The sequence below is a fragment of the Durio zibethinus genome, chromosome 5 (genome assembly GCF_047325235.1).
Source record: "Durio zibethinus cultivar Kanyao isolate XHJ-2024 chromosome 5, ASM4732523v1, whole genome shotgun sequence".
Classification (NCBI taxonomy): domain Eukaryota; kingdom Viridiplantae; phylum Streptophyta; class Magnoliopsida; order Malvales; family Malvaceae; genus Durio; species Durio zibethinus.
Window position 1 is genome coordinate 32,191,179 of NC_143166.1, and position 20,402 is coordinate 32,211,580.

The 20,402-nt window shown below is 30.6% G+C and overlaps 2 protein-coding genes across 2 annotated transcripts; one reads left to right on the forward strand and one right to left on the reverse strand.

Annotated features, from left to right (window-relative positions):
* Positions 1 to 1,676: 1,676 nt before the first annotated feature.
* LOC149518918 (26S proteasome regulatory subunit 10B homolog A-like) lies at positions 1,677 to 2,635 on the reverse strand. Its single transcript, XM_089760412.1, has 4 exons — positions 2,498 to 2,635; positions 2,226 to 2,397; positions 2,056 to 2,141; positions 1,677 to 1,763 (listed from the first exon to the last, which is right to left on the reverse strand). Exons 1-4 carry the CDS (start codon positions 2,633 to 2,635, stop codon positions 1,677 to 1,679), a joined length of 483 nt encoding a protein of 160 aa, XP_089616538.1.
* A 10,934-nt stretch (positions 2,636 to 13,569) lies between these two features.
* On the forward strand, positions 13,570 to 15,497 carry LOC111282224 (cytochrome P450 81Q32-like). Its single transcript, XM_022870230.2, has 2 exons — positions 13,570 to 14,516; positions 14,688 to 15,497. The coding sequence occupies exons 1-2, from the start codon at positions 13,632 to 13,634 to the stop codon at positions 15,306 to 15,308; spliced, it is 1,506 nt and encodes a 501-aa protein (XP_022725965.2). The 5' UTR covers positions 13,570 to 13,631; the 3' UTR covers positions 15,309 to 15,497.
* The last annotated feature ends 4,905 nt before the right edge of the window (positions 15,498 to 20,402 follow it).

Sequence of the window (20,402 nt, forward strand, 5' to 3'; positions counted from 1 at the left end):
TTTAATTGTTGACAGATATTTTAATATAATATTTTCAGTTTGTTTGTAGTAATAAATTTTAATTAATCATTTCATAAATTTAAAATATTTTAATTAATAAATAAGATTAATCCGTGCATTGCATGGTCACAAATTCGTTTTCATATAAAACCAAAAACAAGGGTCAATGGTAAAGGATAATTCAATGGATTGAGGAGTCTTGCCAAATAGGTCTTCCTAAAAAGCTGTCAAGACAAATTGATGATCAAAAGGAGATAAAATTCAAACAAAAGAATTAATATAAATTTATTTAGCTTATTTAAAATAAGAGTTTATATTTGATGTATTATTAATAAATAAATTTTATGTATTATTAGTGAATCAGATGATACTAATTTATTAAAAAAAATTAAAAAAAAAGTTCTTTTGTATTAATCTTTGAGGGTTAATAAAATTTTTTATTTGACCATTGATGAAGTGGTATCATAAGATTCATGATAGTATATATAATCTATATACTGATAATGCATCATACATAAACTTTATATTTATTATGAAGGTAATCAAACATGGTAGCTTGTTTTATTTTCTTTTGATGCTTGTCATTAAAATTTTGTTTTTGGATAAATTTCTTTTTTGAAACATTTTGAATTAATTAGTTAATTTCTAGATAAAGTTAGCATTAATTCTTTTATAAAAAAGTTTAAAAACAATCAATTTCAAAAACTATTAGCAAGTTATTTTGCAATTGTTTAATATTACTTTTGGTGATTTAAAAAAAAAATTATTGATTGGTTATATTACATTTGTACATAGTGTGAGGCTACTTGTTTGTCACCCTATCACCCTAAGTTATTTTTAAAAATAATTTCACTTTTCACCATTATATTGTATAGGAAAAATGTGTTTGGTACATGAGATTATGATAATATTGGATAAAATAATACTATGAATAAAATTAGATTAAATATTATTATTCTATCTTGTATTTGACATGTGTAAAGATTATGATATGATAATTTATTTATTGATCAAAATTATCCTATACCAAGAGAATAATTAATCTTCCTTATAATCTTATCATTTTCTTTGGACACAAATCAAACATAATATAAAATGATTATCATTATATCATGTCTATCATCTTATACACCAAACATAACCTCAGAACATTTTATGACATGGATATAAGATAATATTATTATTTTAATAATAAAACAACAATTAAATTAGATAATCAAATTGAATTTAACTTTTTCCTTTTTAATTTAATAAGCCAATCCAACCCATCAACACTATGTTTGCGAACACGAGTTTGGTTTAAGATATTTGTATCATGCAATAGCAAAGTCCAAAATAACAAAGCAAAGAGAAACTAAATTTGTAATAACTAGTAGCTTACCTGAGTTTTGTTACGGGATTTATTTACTTTGTTCTATTTTTTAAAATATAAGTTTAACCTATAAATTATAAGAAAAAAAAATTATACTTTGTTCTATTTTTTTAATATAAATATAATTGATAACACCCCATTCTTCACACGATTTGTGAGGAAAACCATGAAAAAGTATAAACTACTTAACTATGGCATGTAGGGATGCAGTTGAAAGTGCAAGAATATTTGCTTCAAATCACAATCTTGAACTATGTTCATGAGCAAAATAAATAACCTTCCCAAGCTGATCAAATCCATCAAGCTAATTAAGTAACTCCATCAGTGTTCTCTGTATTTCACGGTCAACATTTGTTCCTCCACTGAAACGGTGTCCACCAATGGCATCAATCTTATCCATAAAGATGATGCAAGGTTGAATAAAAAGAAAAAAAATATAAGAATGATATTAATGGATATAAAGAAGAAAAAAAAAATCAAAACTCCAAGTTATCACTTGGTGATCACGTGCATATCCAAACATTTCTCGTATTAGCCTTACACTTTCTGCAATGTATTTATCAATTATTGCACTTGAAAAAACTTGAATTCAAATAAGGAGAAGGCGAATACATTCATCCATGGACAGGAAAGCATGCGAGAGAAAAACATAAAGGTAAGACACATGGTACAAAAATATCCACCTTTAAGAAGTTAGCATCAATATTACTTGCTATTACTCTGGCTAACAATGTCTTGCCCGTACCAGGAGGTCCATAAAAGAGGACACCTAGCAATGATGACAAGAAATTTCAAATGATACTTAACCAAACATCACTCCACCACTGTGTGCTTCACCCATCAATATACACACAAGAACACTTGAGAGAAGGGCGACAGGAAGTAGTAAACACCTTGAAAGGTTTAATCCCAACTCTAAGAAAAAGCTTAGGATTCATGAGAGGGAGCTCAATGGAATCCCTCAGCTTTTGAATTTGATCAGCTACCAAGATCTTTGTCCAACATATTATAAACAACTGGATCAACTTGTCATCCAAAGAAATACCATGATATCAAACATCTGCAAAGAAAACTTACTTTTATAGCATAAATATAGCTGAATTAAATAGGATGCTAATAACTTACTTCACGTGGAAAAGTTCGCATGATTGTAAATGTTGTCATGTTACGAACCACTCTAATTCCTGAAGTCAGTTTCTCCTTATCAACTTTGTTGCGACAACAAACCACATAGCGAGGGCCATTGCTTGCTTTAACAATCATTGAAACACCATACAAACATCTAATTTTATAGTTATTTATCAATTCTAAAGAAAAATGAATAAAAAAATAGCCTAAAATTCAAATGCAACTACTCAAATGCCATACTATACAATTCTACTAAAAGGAACACATAAATGAAGTTTATAAGTTTTTAATCCAAGTATGGAAGATGATTATATCAACTAAGGCTACTGCTATGTTCTCTCTCAAAGCAAAAAGCCAGTTTAAAGTGTGTGAGGATAATATGGCCTTTGTATCAAGCAAAAAGTAGTTATCATAGTTGATATGGCTTTAAATTGAAGACAATGGATTGTCATGATCAGAAGACATCATTGAATTCCAATTAAAAGAATGAACCAACAAAAATATGCCACACTCACCATTCCCACCAGAACTGATCCTTTTATACTTCTTTTGCCATATCCAAAACCTGTTACAAGACTCACAACAAAAAAAAAACACATAGAAAAAGCAAAACCATAATCTTCACAAATTGTGAAGAACCCAGCAAAAAAGAGAATAAAAAATAAGAGGCAGTTTCAGCCGAACAGTGAAAGGCTTAGACTGTTCGAGCAAAGATTTGGCGGGTGAAAGAGGAAGGAAGAAAAGAAGAGAAAATGATACATGTGACATTTTTTAAACATATAATCAACTTTTTTAAGGTGGAAATGGAAAAGTTGAGCTTTTTTTTTTTTTTTTTTTTTAATTCAACTGAAAGTGGAATGCTAAAAAGTAAATCATTAAGCAAAACTATTAAAAATCCATTTAGATAGTCGATGAAATTGATTTTGCTAAAATTAAAAATAACATGATATACATGTTTGAATGCAAATGCATGTTGAGATTGAATATGACAACAGACCATCCCTCTATAACAAAGAAAATAAAACATATCAGATGCAGTAGCGATAACTCAACTATTAAAATGAGAGCCATGTCAGACATGCAGTGCCTTTTCGAGTTTTATTTAGAGCTTTGAGAAATCTCTATTAGTTATAGTCTGCAAAAGCTCCCTAACAACTGCATAAGGACCAATCAATACAGATAGCAAAGTGAAGAGACTACTTACTTGAAGCTTAATCATCTACTCCTAGTTTAGATTACGAATGACAAATGAAAGAAGGCCACCATGATCAAAGTATGCCACTTCCACCTGAATAGAAAAGTTCAAAGAAGTTAAAAACTCTATATGTAATAAGCAAGACCTTCTTTCATTTTTTTTCAGCACTCTTGGCATGCCTCTGTGTTGAAGTAGATTATGCATGTGAAGGATTTGTCAGTGTCAGTTGTGATAGTAACACCTAGGCCAGGCCTTATCTCATTAATTTTACTTGGAAGGTCAATTGAATAGTGCCCATGGCCAGTTATTCCTAGATTATTTGCATCCTCACCGGGCTTAAAACAAAGAGGAATAATTTTCATACCAACCAGATTACTACAATGGATTTTTTCAAAGCTCTTAGCAATAACTGCTTTCACTACCTGAATAAAGCAAAAAACTACTTTTTTTTTTGGTATGACAACTATTTTAATTAAAACAACCCTCAATTACTAACATAAAACAAATAAAAAAAAGGCATGAAAAAAAGAATTCAAATACAAAATCAAAACCCAGAAACTACAAAAAGAACAATCTGTATAATGTATGAAAAATAGAAACAACAAAACAAATAACATGCATGCATACAAACAACAATGTCAAAACAATTCAAATTCCTTATGTTTTTTTGCAAATGTTAAGCATGCTTAAAATTTTAAGTTACAACACAAAAATTAGCTATAAACTCATAAACTTAACTAACACTAATCACTAAATTTTACTAGCCTCCAAATTAAATCACAAAATCAAAATCCCCTTCCCTTTCTCGTTAACTACTGCATTACCATTCTCCTCCTCTTCATCATACTCATCGTTGCAGTCTTCATAGTCATCCTCATCGTCTTATTCTTTGGCATCGATTCTAGGTTCTTCATTCTCATGTCTAGATTCGCAGACTGAGGAATCTTTATTTTCAGAAAGTTCTAGAGTGTGACCATCGGACGAGTAATTTCAGTCTTTTGCATGGGTTATTTCGTTGTTGGCTTGGAGCTTTTGGGATTTAGAGAGGTTTCTTGGACTTAAGAGGTGAGGTCAAGCTTTCTCCCCTTTTCCCTCCCTTAATCGTTCTTTTTCCTTTTCTCTACCATCTGTCTTGAAAAATCCAAAAGTTTTAGTGAAGCTTCAATCTTTCACCCAAATTAACCCTTTAATTGCTTTTTAAAGACGTTAATTAGATGTATAGCAAATTACAAATCCAACCAGTTAGGGGATAACTTTTATATAATAGTTATAGATATGGTGAAAAGTCGTATGATCTATTACTAGCAACCCACATGCAAAAGCCGAAGCCTTGTTATATGTATGCGATAGCTATGAATATGTAACGGAGCATGTAAGCTATGGATGTCAGCAGTGATCTCTTGGAAAATGTCAAACTCAACTTTTTTTTCCCTTAAATATCAGATACAACGGTGTTAATAAATATTAATCAACATTCCCCTCCACACAACATGAATAACTCATCTTTAATTTTGTCACTAAGATGAAAACGTCATCTTATAATTTTCATGTCAAACAAAGACAAAGGGACAGTGGGATTGTTATTTATTCAAGCTTGGTCATTTCTTCAAATTTAATTATATTTGTATATGTTATTGTTAATGTCATAATGTGGATCTATCGTTAGACATTGACTTTAGGAGTCATTACCAATTTTTTTTATTTAGGTGTGATTGGTCACTTAAAGAATCTATAATTTCAAGGAACAGTTAAGCTTGACTAAGTGTCCCTAAAAGAATAGGTTTAGGTCTATTAACCAGAACAAAATTCGAGAGTTCGGTTACATGTGAAGAAGGTTATAGTACCCTCACAACACCCATCAAAAGAGGGTACCGCTTGATTTTGTGTTATCTGATAAGCTTTAAAAATTTTACTAAGTAATTAATTATTGAAAATTATTCTTAATTAACTCCAATACTTTTGATAGAAAACTAAGAAAATTTCTTCACTTTAAGAGTATGCAAGAAAATTACTGTTTCACTTGCAGAGACTTCATCGTCCGATTATTTAACATTTAAAAAAAATTCAAGAAAAGAAAGAATGAAAGAATAAAATAAAAAAGAAATAATGATTCAACTTTTGATATAAATCATTTTCTTTTTATTATTTTTTTAAAAAAAAGACTCATTGCTTTTACACAAGAAAAATTAATACTTTCAACTTTTCTTCAACATGTTTTTCTTGATAATTTTTATTTTTGAGGAGAATTAGTACTTCTAACTTTTTCCCAAAATGTATTTTTTAAAAATTTTATTTTAAAAATTACATTTTAAGAAAAATTGATACTTCCAATTTTTCCTTAAAAATATATGTTTTTAAAATTTTTATTTTAGAAAAATCATTAAAAAAAAGAAAACAATAATAAAATAAAATAAAAATAAAAATTAAGGAATAATAATAATAATAATAAAATAAATCAAAGAAAAAAAAACCTTAATGCAGTTAGGCTTGAGCGGCTGGAATAGGCTCGGCTCGAGGCATAAAAGGATGTTGAAACGGAGCGGCTGGGGAATGGCTCGGCTTGGCTCGGTAACTTAATAGGGAATGGGTGATTCGGGTCAAACACGGGTTACGCTACGAGTCGGGTCAGCCCAAGCAAAAACGTGCGGATCCTCTGGGTTTACTAACGCCAATACGACATCGTTTTAGCATGGTATTTAAGGCTAAAAGCTCAGCCTTTCAATAGATGCGCCTTCCTCCTTCTTTTTCCCCTTTTTTTTTTCTCTTCCTTTTCTCTAAAAGAACCTAGATTTCGGTTGAATAATTCTTTAAACATCATTTATTGAATAAAAAAAGCTCATGAATCTTTATAAGAAATTGCACTCTTCAAGTCATATTAATTTCATATCTGTTAGCAGCTGACTTCTGTTGCTCAAATAATCTCCTTAAATCAATATGAATGAGTTCTCAAAATTAAATCTCAAAATTATTGCTATCATTGTCTAAACATTTATTGTTTGAAATTCAAGAATGGGAACGAAAAGTTATGAAAGGTGACAAAGCATGGAACAGTAGTTGAATGAAAAAGAAAATATAATGAAATGCATTAAATTCCCTTTCATTGAAATGATAACAAGTGAAATCATATTGCAAAAAAGAATTCCTAACATTACTATGAAAAAAATCTTAAAATGACAAGCAGCTTCCAACAGCCTGAACAATCTTTTCAAAATTATACCCCTATGTAATCAGGTGAAGGATCTTTATTGACATCTTGCCCCTTGATTCATTGCAACTCTCCAGGCCTTTTCTGATCCATGTGTTCTTGATTTTCACTCAGAGCATTGACATTGTGATTAGGCAATGGATTGCCACTAACATTAGGTGTTGTTGCTCCTCTTTGATAAAAACTTATCATCCCATCCTTGATTAATCGTTTGCACTTTATGTTTCAAAGTAGTGCAATTTTCAGTGGAATGGCCAGTAATTTTATAGTGGTAGTCGTAGTGGGCTGTAGGATTATACCACTTAGGATAGGGTGGCTTGAGCGGTTTCACGTAGCTAGAGGCAATCAAGTGACTATTATAGAGCTTTTGATATAATTCCATATAAGTCATGGGGATTGGATCAAATAGGGCTTTTCTCGAATAGTCCGTTGCTCTCGTGAACCACTTACTGGGTTAGTAGGACGAGTTTGAAATCTTGCTAGAGGTTAAATGTTAAGGCTGTATGTGGGAGCTTGGGGGCTAAAAATAGGTTGGTGTGTGGATGGATAAGATGGTTGTGGTATGGACTGGTATGGGTAGGATGAAGAATTATTCACAACTAGATAGTACGGAGAGTAACCCTATGATAGATAGGATTGATAACCCCTAAACTGTTTGTCAAAACTCACAGCTTGAGTTTCAGTCTCTTTTTTGTCAAACATCTTCTTAGTTTCTCCTCATTTTAACTTGTCATTCTTGATGGCACTCTCAATAATTTCTTTCGAAATCATCATATCGATGAAATTTTTAGTTGCATTCCTTATCATCTTTTTATAATAGAAAAATTTTAGAGTGCTGATGAATAGCACTATAGTTCTTTTTTAGTTAAAAGAGGTTGCACCTAATTAACCATGTCCCTTCACCTCTGAGCATATTTCTTAAAGCACTAATTTACCTTTTTTTCCATGTTTTGTAAAAACAAACGATCAGGAGCTAAATTCATAATATGTCGGTATTGACTGATAAAATCATGAGCCATATCGCTTTAAGAATGGATGTGAATTTTATCTAACTGGACATACCACCTAGTAGCAGAATTAGTAAAGCTATCTTGAAAGGCATGCATTAGTATATTTTTATTGTGAACATGGGCTACCATTTTCTGACAGTACATGGTAATATAAGTCTTTGGGCATTTTGTACCATCATACTTTTCAAACTCTAGTACCTTGAACTTAGGAGGAATGACCACATCTGGGATTAGACAAAGCCTAGTAGTATTGACAGAACCATAAAACCTAATTCCTTCTATATCTCGTAACTTTTGTTCAAACATAATAATCTTAAAATCTTCTTGAGATTCCACCACTTTTGTCTTTTTTTTCTTCTTCTCTTTCAAGTCATCAAGATCAAGAACTTGGATTGGTTCTATTACCTTTTCAGTAAAGACTGGATTCACATAACTATGGTAATGCCTATGGTTTGAAACTGATGGCATTTCAGCATATACAGGATATGTGAACTGCTGTGACGGTATATCTTATGTGGACTGAGCTTATTGTGGATCAAAACCTGAAGGATATAGAGGGTCAACCACTTCCTGTAATGGAGGACCCTGTTGGCTTGTGTTATTTTCTATCTTTTTTTTTTGTTCAACTTGTTAAAAGCATCCAAAATCCTACTCAACTCATTCTCAATCTTTTCCTGTGCTTTTTTTAATTTCTCAAATCGGTTAGAGTTTTCTTGTCCATTTGTCTGGCTCTGGCTCTTGTGTTATATCGGTGGATGAGATTTTTATTGGATGGAGCTATCTTTGAACCTTGAATACCATATTTTAGGATTAACAAGTTTATATGACTCTCTCATGATTACTTTAAATATGATGAATGAGAATGCAATGAATGAAAATGCATGTATACGAAGAACATTTACTTTGAGACAATGTTCAACCAAAAGATTTCATTTATTCTAAAGAATTTTCGTTTACATAGAATTTATCCTCCTAGAGTTATAACATAAAATCATTTGATTTGCTCATACTAGTCTCTTACTTCTTCGATGAAGTTCAACAGACGCTGCTCATGTTCTCCTATTGGGACCACCACTTATTTCAATGCCTCAGCCTCTTCTACCATCTCTCTTACCTTACATACCTTTTTGCAAATTTGGGTCATTAGGTGCTCAATATACTTCTATCTTTCTAGGTTCTCTCTTTTATCACACCAAACTTGATATGATAACTCTCTATGCTCTCTAACCAATACAGCAATGTAGTTTTATTATTCATTCAACTTGTATCTCAACTTGCTTAGGTAACTGTTCAACATGTTATTCTCTGTCTGTACTTGGATACTTTTTTCTTCTAATTCAGTATATTCTTGCTTCAATTACGCATTCTCTTCAGTTAGCTTAATAATTGTTATTTCTTTGGCTTGTACCCTCACACACAACCTCTTATATTCATGGTGCAACTCTAATAAGTCTTTGACAGCTGAGTTATGTTCCCTAGCAATCTTGCAAACTTTGACTTCATGCTTTTTAGCTTTATCTTTTCATTGATCTTTCTCCTCTCGAAGCTTTTGAATCTCTTACTTTAGCCTATCTTTTTTGGCCTCGAATTCTTTCTTTGCAAGTTTTAATTTTAATGGTGTTTTTTCAAGCATTTCTCTTGTTGGTGGTTGAAAGCTTTCATAAGTGAATACCATTTCCTGTTTTTATTTTACTTTTCAAATCAAGTACCTCTGAGTGACTTTATCAGTGAACGGTCCAGGATTCACTCTACAAGGGTTTTGCTATGCCTTAATCATTTCATTCATCCTTTGAAATGCTTTTGGCTCATTGTAAGAAAAATCTGACTAATGAAACTTATGCATCATAGGGATGAACTATTCTGTCTCAAACTACCTTCTCACTAGAAGTGGTGTATAACTTGTTACTCCTCATAAACCTAAAAGTGGGATCACAGTGTTATCTTCACACTGATATAGCATAAGTTTATGGTTCATCCATGAGACCAACCATCTTATTTTGGCACTTATCAATTTTTGTAGAAAAGTTATCCACTCTTTTTTAGACTCTTATTTTGACCACTCATTTTCATAAAATTTCTTGATTGAAGCTCGATTATGAACATAAAGCTTTGAGAAAGTATATTTTTTCCACTCAAAATGACTTTTCATCTATAAGTACAATAACTGTATGGAGCCTATAAAACATCCTTCATTTTGATGATAGTAACTCAAAGATCTGACAATCTTTACTAATATTACCATTGAAGGGTTACAGCCATTGATCACACTTTCAAAGAAGCCAATCACTGCTATTTCAATATAACCCAAAACCTTTAGAAATATCACCATTCCGTATATGGCTAAAGCAAATATGTCTAACCCTCGTTCATTGTCAGCATGTTACACTAGAAAATCATGAAAGAACTTTCAAGATAGGTAAACCTGTTCTTGTTTCTTTTTTATATGAGAATCCACAATCTCTTTGTCTATCCTCATGAGATAGGCTAAATCCTTACGAAATCTTGACTTGTATTTTTTGACATATATTTTATCGAAAGCCTTGAGATGCAGGCCCAACAAAATAGAATATTCTTCGATGGTTGGTGTCATGTCAACTTCATTGAAGATGAAACATTTGTATGTAAGATCCTAAAATTACATTATAGCTTTAATTAGTTGATTGTCGATTTTACTACAAGGAGGTGTGCTATATGTCTATGCTTCTGACAAAACTCCATATATCAACCAAATCTTCTAGATTATTTTGCTTGAGGAGGATAGATGTCTCTTGAGTCAAAATGGAATCATAGCCAATCGGTAGACAATCCCCTTTCTTTAGTTGAATAATTTTTTACTAGACTTTTACTTCGTTGGGTGACTCACAAGGAGCTACTACAGACGAAGAGCAAACTAATTGTTCTGTGGAGTCCATGAAAAAATTATTATTGAAGATCGTCTTTCAAGCAAATGTTCTTTATGCAACTTTATGATATGAGTATGAATCATGCAAACATGAATAAGAGAAGAGGTTAGTATATCACATAAAGAGAAATAAACAAATAAAAAACTAAATAAATTAAAACGTTACACATAATAAAAATAAATCCTATGCTTTTGGTCAATTTTAAAGGGAAAGAGATGGCCTATCTATAGGTTAGGTACTTTTAAGGTCCACTACATGTAGTTCAAGGTTTAAAGTCTAAAGGTTCTTAAATTGTTCCTTACATCATCGTTTATTATAGACTAGTAAGATACTCTAATCCTTACCCATTACAGGCTGCAAGCGAAAAAAATTTAATTTGAGTGAGAGTATTTCGCTAGTTACTGCGGAGGCATTAAAATCTCACGAAAGTAATAGGTACTTTACTCTCTCCTAGAAGGACGAAGCTCGGGTATAGAGCTTATGTTATGCATATGCATATGAATGACATAATTAAAAAAGTAAATAAATATTCATGAATAAAAAAAAATCTATACAAAGGGTTTAATTTTATTAGGCTTTTGGATAACACAAATTTATTTGTTGGCCTAACTTTCGGCTTGTCCCTAATGGAGTTGCTAAACTGTCATAACGTCTAGTTTTGAGGATCTATCACTAGACATTGACTTTAGGAGTCGCCATCAATCTTTTTTGTTTAGGTGCGATTGGTCACCTAAAGAATCTAACCTTTCACGGAACACCTAAGCTTGACTAAGTGTCCCTAAAAGAATAAGTTCAGGTCTATTAACCAGAACAGGGTTCAAGAGTTAGGTTATGTGTGAGAAAGGTTATAGCACTCTCACAACGCCCATCAAAAGATAGTATTAGCTTGATTTTGTGTTATCTGATAAGCCTTAAAAATTTTACCAAGTAATTAATTATTGAAAATTATTCTTAATTAACTCTAATACTTTTGGCAGAAAATTAAAAAAAATTTTTTACCTCAAGAGTATGCAAGAAAACTACTATTTCACTTACAGAGACTCCATCGTCGGATTATTTAACATTTAAAAAAAATTCAAGAAAAGAAAGAAAAAAATAAAATAAAAAAAGAATAATGATTCAACTTTTGATATAAATCCTTTTCTTTTTATTTTTATTTAAAAAAAAACTCATTGCTTTTGCACAAAAAAAATTGATACTTTCAACTTTTTCTCAAAATATTTTTCTTGATAATTTTATTTTTGAGGAGAATTAATACTTCTAACTTTTTCCCAAAATGTATTTTTTGAAAATTTTATTTTAGAAATTACATTTTAAGAAAAATTGATACTTTCAACTTTTTCCTAAAAATATATATTTTTGAAATTTTTATTTTAGGAAAATCATTAAAAAAAGAAAAAATAATAAAATAAAATAAAAATAAGGAATAATAAGAATAAAATAAATAAATAAATCAAAGAAAAAAAAACCTTAACGCGGCTCGGCTTGAACGGCTGGAATCGGTTCAGCTCGAGGCACAAAAGGAGGCTGGAACGGAGCGGCTCGAGGTATGGCTCGGCTTGGCTCGACGACTCAATAGGGAATGGGTGATTCGAGTCAGACGTGGGTTGCGCTACGGGTCGAATCAGCCTAAACAGAAACACGCGAATCCTCTGAGTTTACTAACGTCAAAACGATATCGTTTTAACAGGGTATTTAAGGCTAAAAGCTCAGCCTTTCACCAAATGCACCTTCTTTCTTCTCTCTTCCCTTTTTTTTTCTTCTCTTTTTCTCTTAAAGAACCAAGATTATGATTGAATGTTCTATTGAAATCTGGAAAAGGACATCTGAAACTTCAAAGTTGGTAGAAAAAATCGTCGAAATATTCAAATGCTGTAAAAAAATTCATCAGATTCTGAAAATTTTCTAGAAATTTTTCAAAAAAAACTCCAAAAAATTCAAAAATTTTTTTAAAAAATTATAAACAGCCTCTAAACACTTTTTGCTTCTGTTTCACCTCTCTGTTGTTTCTCATGTCTGTTCTGTGTAACTATGGACCTATTTAGAAGGATTGATCAAAAGAGTTTCTGATCGATCCCAATTCCCTCTAGGATTTGGATTCAATCTTTGAATCTAATATCAACTCTACCAACCCCCAAATTCATGGCAGAATACATTTCAATTTTTTTTATTTCTAATCCCAGTTGAAGATTGATCAAGAAAAAGATAAAGTAAAAAAAAAAAGAAGATAAAAAAATATATATTAATAGATAATAAATTAATAAATTAATAAATAAATAATAAAAAATATTAATAGATAAATAATAAAATATATATATTAATAAATAAATAAAAATAAAAATAAAAAATGTAAATGAGCTTATCCATTTAAATCAAACCCAATTAATCTGAATTAGAACCAAATTGGATGTCACAAAGTTAATGTTAATGCATGTTATGACTAGTCGGATGGAATATAAAAATGATGACTAAGTCTCTAAGATGACAATATCACCTACGCAAGAAGTCTCTAAGATGAAAATATCTCCTAGGCAAGCAAACACCGGATCTTCCTTTTAAGAAAAAGAAAAGTCAAACAAAAAGGCTATTGATCTGAGTGGGAGATTAAAATAAGCTAAGAAAGCACATGATTGTGAAATGCATGTTAAAAGTAGTGCAACTTGGAAAATTCCGCCATTGAAAGATGGGTGGGTCCAAATTTTTTTGCAATACTCATATTACGCTCCTCTATAAAAGCAAATGCACTTTATTTGTATATGCCACACAAAAAATCAAATTAAATCAAACAAACACAGAGCTACCAGACGCAAATCAAACAATGGGAGAAGCAACAATTCTTTACTCATTTCTTTCTTTTATCTTTCTCATCATTTGCTTAAACTTGTTGTTTCAATCAAGAAAACACCCCAAAAACCTCCCTCCAAGCCCACCATCACTACCTGTAATTGGCCACGTTCACCTCCTAAAATCCGCCATCCATCGTTTGTACCATAGTCTATCACAAAAATATGGTCCAATCTTCTCCCTTCACCTCGGTTCTCAGCTTCTTGTTGTAGTATCATCTTCAACCGCAGCAGAGGAATGCTTCAGCAAGAACGATATCGTTTTTGCCAATCGCCCCAAGTTTATCATAGGCAAACACTTAGGCTACAACAATACCACAGTTTCAACATCGTCTTATGGTGATCATTGGCGCAACTTACGTCGAATTGGTGCCATTGAAATCTTCTCATCAAGTCGTCTAAACGCCTCCGTGACTGTTCGAAAAGACGAAATCAGGCGCTTGCTACTAAAATTGTCGTGTGATTCACGTCAAGAGTTTGCGAAAGTGGAGCTGAAATCTATGTTTAATGACATGACCTTTAATAACATAATGAGGATGGTGGCAGGGAAACGGTACTATGGAGATGAAGTGACGAATGAAGAAGAAGCAAGAGAATTTAGGGAACTTATAGCAGAGGCATTCAAAAATAGTGGAACAGCAAATCCAGCAGATTACTTGCCAATGTTGAACTGGTTTGGTGAAGGGTTTGAAAAGAAGGTGAAGAAGCTTGGAAAAAGGATGGACAGGTTCTTGCAAACTTTGGTTGACAATCACCGAAGTAAGAGGCAGGAAAATAATAGTATGATTGATCACCTTCTTTCCTTGCAAGAATCTGAGCCTCGTCACTACACTGACGAAATTATCAAAGGGTTCATATTGGTAATTAGTTGAATCTTTGTCTTTTCTTCTTTTTACCTTTCATTATTTTAATATTGAAAGTAATTTGGTTTTGAATTCGGAGCTTAACTCCATTGGTTGATGCACTCATTTTTAGAAGGTGACATTCAAATCTGAAATGTCCTAAACTAACAAATTAACATTGTTGTGTAGGAGATAATACTTGCAGGAACTGATACATCAGCACTGACAATAGAGTGGGCAATGTCCAATTTGCTAAATCACCCAGAAGTGTTGAAGAAGGCTAGAGCTGAACTAGACAATCAAATTGGTCAAGACAACCTGATTGATGAACAAGATGTTTCCAAGCTACATTATCTTCAAAGTATTATATTGGAGACACTTCGATTATACCCTGCAGCTCCTCTTCTGCTTCCACACATGCCATCTAGTGATTGTACCATAGGTGGATACAACGTGCCACGTGGTGCCATCGTATTGGTGAATGCATGGGCCATTCATAGGGATCCAACACTATGGGATGATCCAACAAGTTTTAAGCCAGAGAGATTTGAAAATGGTGAGAAATTAGGAGAATATTCTCACAAGCTAATGCCATTTGGGTTAGGAAGGAGGGCATGTCCAGGAGCAGGCCTGGCTCAGCGAATGGTGGGATTAACTTTAGGATCTTTGATTCAATGCTTTGAGTGGGAAAGGATTGACGGCAAGGAAATTGACATGACTGAAGGAAAGGGATTCACCATGCCTAAAGTTCAGCCATTGGTTGCTATGTGCAAAGCACGTCCCATCGTGAATAAGGCTTTTTATAAATAAATTTGATTAAAAATGTTTCATTATTTATCATTAGTTGGGTGATTATATTGCAAAAATAGGCGTTGGGTACCTATCTAGTAAAGATTTTATTGTAGTAGGACATAGTTAATGTATTCTTTTTCTTTTTTTTTTTTTAATGATTGGATTAGCCCAGATAAAAAAAAGTATGAAAATGAAATATCATTTAGCTAATTACAATTGGAGCCTTTTATTAATAAAATTTATGAAATTCTTAGAATTTGTGAATTTTAAGTATATATATTTTTATAACAAATTATAGACATTTTTTATTAAAAATTATGCATGTAGGTAAAAGACAATGTGTAAAATCTCTATCAAAACCCTATGATAGTGTCATTGAAGAAATCTGCTTAAAAAAAGTTGGTTAGGTAAATTTTAAGTCAATGTGAAATTTTGTTAAGAAATTTACTTAAAAATTCAAAGCCAACCAAAATTTCTTTGTACCCTAAAACAATTAATCTTAGCCATTAAAATGTTACGTAAGATTAGTCTTAACCCTTGAAATGTTAGGTGAAATGTTAGATGATGATTAATTTTAGCCATTAAGTATTAGGTAAGAATTAGTCTTAGCATTTAAAATGTTGTTAGTTGGTATAGTTAGCCATTAAGTATTAGGTAAGAATTAGTCATAGCATTTAAAATGTTGTTAGTTGGTATAGTTAGTAAGTAATGTTTAATCTTGATTATTGATATGTTTAGTAAAATTAAATCTTAAGCGTTTGACGGAATAGGTTAGTGAGTGATTAAAGTTATAAATAGTGTTTTACCATTTTTTCATGCAAGCAAAAAGAAATAAACAAGAGTAAGAGAGAATGAGAAGAGAAAGAAAAAAAGAAAAAAAATCATTGTTATTATAATCTCGAGTATTTTTTTGGACTTATTTTGGTATTTCTTGTATATCTGATAAATTATATGTGATTGTAATAATTTTCATATAGGAAATTTTGCTTTTGACAACATGTGAATTTTCTCTCGAAAACCTTTTGTTTCTCTTTCCTTTTTATGTTTTTTCTTCTACTTATAGAAAGTGATAGATTTTGCTATTGCGTGCTCTTTATCAGTATTTAGTCTAGTGCTCCATATATTCGACTCTTGGTTGGAATCTTAGTAAGATTCTTGCTTGGCACTATGGACAAACAAGTCGTCTTTTCATATGATACATGGTTTTAGAAAAGATCAACAAATATTGAAGGACAAAAGACAGTATGACCAATGAAAAAAGCATGTGATAATTTAAAAAGAAGAAAACAAATTTACTATCTGAATCTTTAATTAAAGTTTCTTTTCATGGGCCCTCCACAACCAGATCTTTACTTGACAACATCAAGGGGGAAAAAAAATCCAAAGTCTCAGTCTCACGCGATAATATCAGTTTGATAGAACCAGCCGAACAAACTTCAAGGGATTCTCCCTCTAAATATATTGCTACTCAGCTCTAATCTTTTCTCGCTACTCTGTAAGTAAAATTGACCAGACGAGCAGCTCAAAGAAATAAAATTAAGCTATGGCAATTTTCACAAAAGTTCTCATAAATATCGACGTTGAAAGAAGATTATCAGTTCCGGATGGCTGCTTACCTGCTTTACCGTGGTTTGAAGGGTGCCATGGAATAGTGTTGCTGGTTTAGGAAGATGTTGGAAGCTTATGGTACTTCTGTCGCTGGTTAAGGATGAGGTTAAAGAAAGCAAAGAAAGAAAAATAAATAATAATAAAAAATAATAAAAAAGTGAAAATGCAAAGAATAATAAAAATTGAGTTTGACTTTCTTTTATTGTTTTTTTGTTTTGTTTTATTTTGTTTTATAACCTAAAGCAATAATATTTGAGAAGCACACTGTTTTCAAATCTGGTCCAATGTGTGAGATTTTTTTGTTAATTTTCTCATATATTTTATTTTTACACATAAAATAAAATTGTTAGTAAATTCATATAGATAATTATTTTAAATAAATAAGTGATTATTTAATTAGTCTTTTAAAATAGAATTATTAAGGCGCTAGTTTGTTATTGTGCAATATATTTATTTAAATATGTTTAGATATATTAATTAATATTATTTAATCACTTAAATATTCAATGTATATGTAAACTACAAATAATATAATTAGACATCAAAACATAATAAAATTAATTTTTTAATTAAAAAATTTAAAATATATAGTAATAATAATATTTGAGGAAAAATAAAATATCCAAAAGATTTATTTATAAATAATATTATTGAATGTACCAACAAAATATTAAATTGAAAACTAAATGTTTCATCGTTACAAATTAACTTTCTTCAATTTGGGTCATTTTCATCTTGTGCAATTATTTTTATACACTTGGAAACTTATATAATTTTAAGATAAGTTTTATTTATTTGAAAAAAAATAATGATTTTAAATCTTTAAATAATATGTGTGATACTTTACTTACATGTAGACCTGTTCAAGGGCCGGATTACTTGTCCGAGCTTAAAAACTTGCTCGAAATTTTAAAGGAGTTAGACATAAATATTAGACCCGTTAAATGAGCCTAGACAAGTAAATGAGACTTGAACAAAAATCGGGTTGAGCTTTGGTTTCACTATTTTAGGCCAAGATTTAGCTTGACCTGACTCGACAATTAAATAAATCCAATTAATTTTCTCATAATCGAATAAAGTCATTTGTCTTATATTTTTATAATAGACAAGACCCATTTATTTTATTGCTTACAATAAAAAAAATCATTTATTTTATTTTTTAAAGTGGACATGACCCATTTTTATAATTTATAACAAAAAATAACTCAACTACTAACATATTAGTTTTCATTTCCCGTTTTTTTAGTTTTCCCCTTTCTTTGTTCTAGGGTTAGTCACTCATTTCACTGAAACTTCCTTCTTATGTCATTTTAAAATTAACTTGTCTCCTTTAAATCTCAGTGATTTCATACTCTTTTAAAATTGTCTCCTCTAAATTAGCTTTTTTTTTTTTTTCTAGATCGACACTATCCTTTTGTGTTCTCTAACTCGTAAGCTAATCATTTTAAAGTAAACTTTTTTCACTCTTATTTTTATAATTTTTAGTTTATTTTCTTTTTTCATTTTTTTTATATAAAATTCGGTTCTTAAACTAAATAATTTTTTTTTCATTTTGAATAATCTAAGATATTGATTCTTAAAATTTAGTATTTATTATATGTTTCTTAGTAGCTTGCAGGACTAATTAATTATGTAGACACCCTATTTGATCTGAATCCAAGCCCATTGGGCCCAACTCAATAGGGCCCACGGTATCAAGCCCAATTGGCCATTCTTTTATTCATTTTATTATTTTTAGGCTGATTATTAAGCTTTAGTTTTTTTTATTTTTTGTTTTTTTTTATTTTTATTAGATTTATTATTAGTTTTTTTAGGTGATTAAAAAAAAAGGATAAGAAAAAGTTGTTATGAATTGTGGTTGGTAAGATTGAAGTTGGATTTAATTTGCTTAAAGATATATTTCATGTTTTTTGGGAATTCTATAAAAAGAGGGAATCAGAGTCACACAGAAACTCTTCTGATTAAACTCTATAAATACTCGTGGATCACACAACATAGGACATAAAAGATATCACACGAAAATACAAAAAATAGAAGCCCAAAAAGGTGTTTAGAAGAGCAGAAGCAATTTAAAAATTTTAGGATTTTTTTTAATTTTTGGTAGATTTTTTTTTGAAAATTTTTCAGAGTCAGTTGAATTTTTCGATGAGTTTTTCGACCCCAGTTGAACTTTCTAGTAGGTTTCCTAGAATCCGGCAAATATTCTAGCGTCGGTTGAAATTTTTGACGAACTAACCCAGATTTCGACAACATTTCTAGAATTCGACAGAGATTCAATCGAAATTCATCCAATTCTAGAGAGAGAAAAAGAGAAAAGAAAAGGGAAGAGAGAGAAGGGAAAAGTGGAATCTGCTAAAAAGGCTAAGATTTTAGCCTTATATACCCATTGAAAACGACGTCATTTTGCATCCAAATAAATTTCAGGATTTGCGCGATTTCTAGCGGGCGACCCGACCTGCGTGCAACTCATTTCTGTGACTTGCATCCCAGCAGAATCCCTCCGTTGAGCTGAGCCATACCCATGAGTCGCACCTTCTAGCTGCTTTCTGTGTCTGCAACCGAGCCATTTTGAGTCACTCTAGCCGAGCAGTTCTGTTTTTTTTTTTTTAGGTTTTTTTTAGTATTTTGTTTATTTATTTTTATGTGTTTTTGAGTTTTTTTTCTTCATTATTAAATTTTAAAAAAATAAAATATTTTTTTAGAATAAATATTAATTATCCAATGATAGAATTTATAAAAATTTCAAATGGTAAATTTTTATAAAATTCCTAGGTGAGAAATTTTGTCTAAATTTATCCTAAATGGTGGAATAATTTAGATAAAATTTTAATAACAATAATTAATATTTATTTTCAAACAAAAAAATAAAAATAAAAATTTGGGTTGAAAATATTTGATAATTATCCAAGGATAAGATTCTTAGAAATTTCAAATGGTAAATTCTTAAGAAATCTCTATGTGAGAAATTTTCTCTAAATTTATCTTAAATGGTGGAATAATTTAGATGAAATTTCAATAAAAATAATTGTCATATTATTTTCTTTCCAAAAAAAAGAAAAAATAATAATAAAGAAATTTCTAAGTAAGCCCAAATGGTGAAAAAATTTAGAAATTTAAAAAAAAAAAATTTCTAAATTAACCTAAATAGTAAAAAATTTAGAGATAAAAAAATAAAAAAAATTTTTAAATAGGCTCAATGGTGAAAAGTTTAGAAATTCAAAAAAAATATTTCTAATTTGGCTCAAATGGTAGAATAATTAGATATATTTTCGATAATGAAAAAATTATTAAACATTTTTCCGACGACGAAACATTTTCAAGGAAACAAATGGGATCCTTGAATACTCTTGAAGTGAAAAAATATTTTTAAAAATTCTACCAGATTGATGGAAGAATCTTATAAATTATTTTCAATATCTAACGTAAAATTTGGAACCATTAGACTTAAGATCTTAGGATAAATTTAAAATAATATGATACCATCTTTTGGATGGGCATGTAGGA

Excerpts from the sequence above, each read along its gene's own strand:
- LOC111282224 (XM_022870230.2), top strand. The coding sequence starts at position 13,632 with ATGGGAGAAGCAACAATTCTTTACTCATTTCTTTCTTTTATCTTTCTC. Across the intron at positions 14,517-14,687 it reads TTATCAAAGGGTTCATATTG|GAGATAATACTTGCAGGAAC; the intron begins GTAATTAGTTGA and ends ATTGTTGTGTAG.
- LOC149518918 (XM_089760412.1), bottom strand. The coding sequence starts at position 2,635 with ATGATTGTTAAAGCAAGCAATGGCCCTCGCTATGTGGTTTGTTGTCGC. Across the intron at positions 2,142-2,225 it reads CCCTTCTCTCAAGTGTTCTT|GTGTCCTCTTTTATGGACCT; the intron begins GTGTGTATATTG and ends CATCATTGCTAG. Across the intron at positions 1,764-2,055 it reads TTGATGCTAACTTCTTAAAG|ATTGATGCCATTGGTGGACA; the intron begins GTGGATATTTTT and ends TTTATGGATAAG.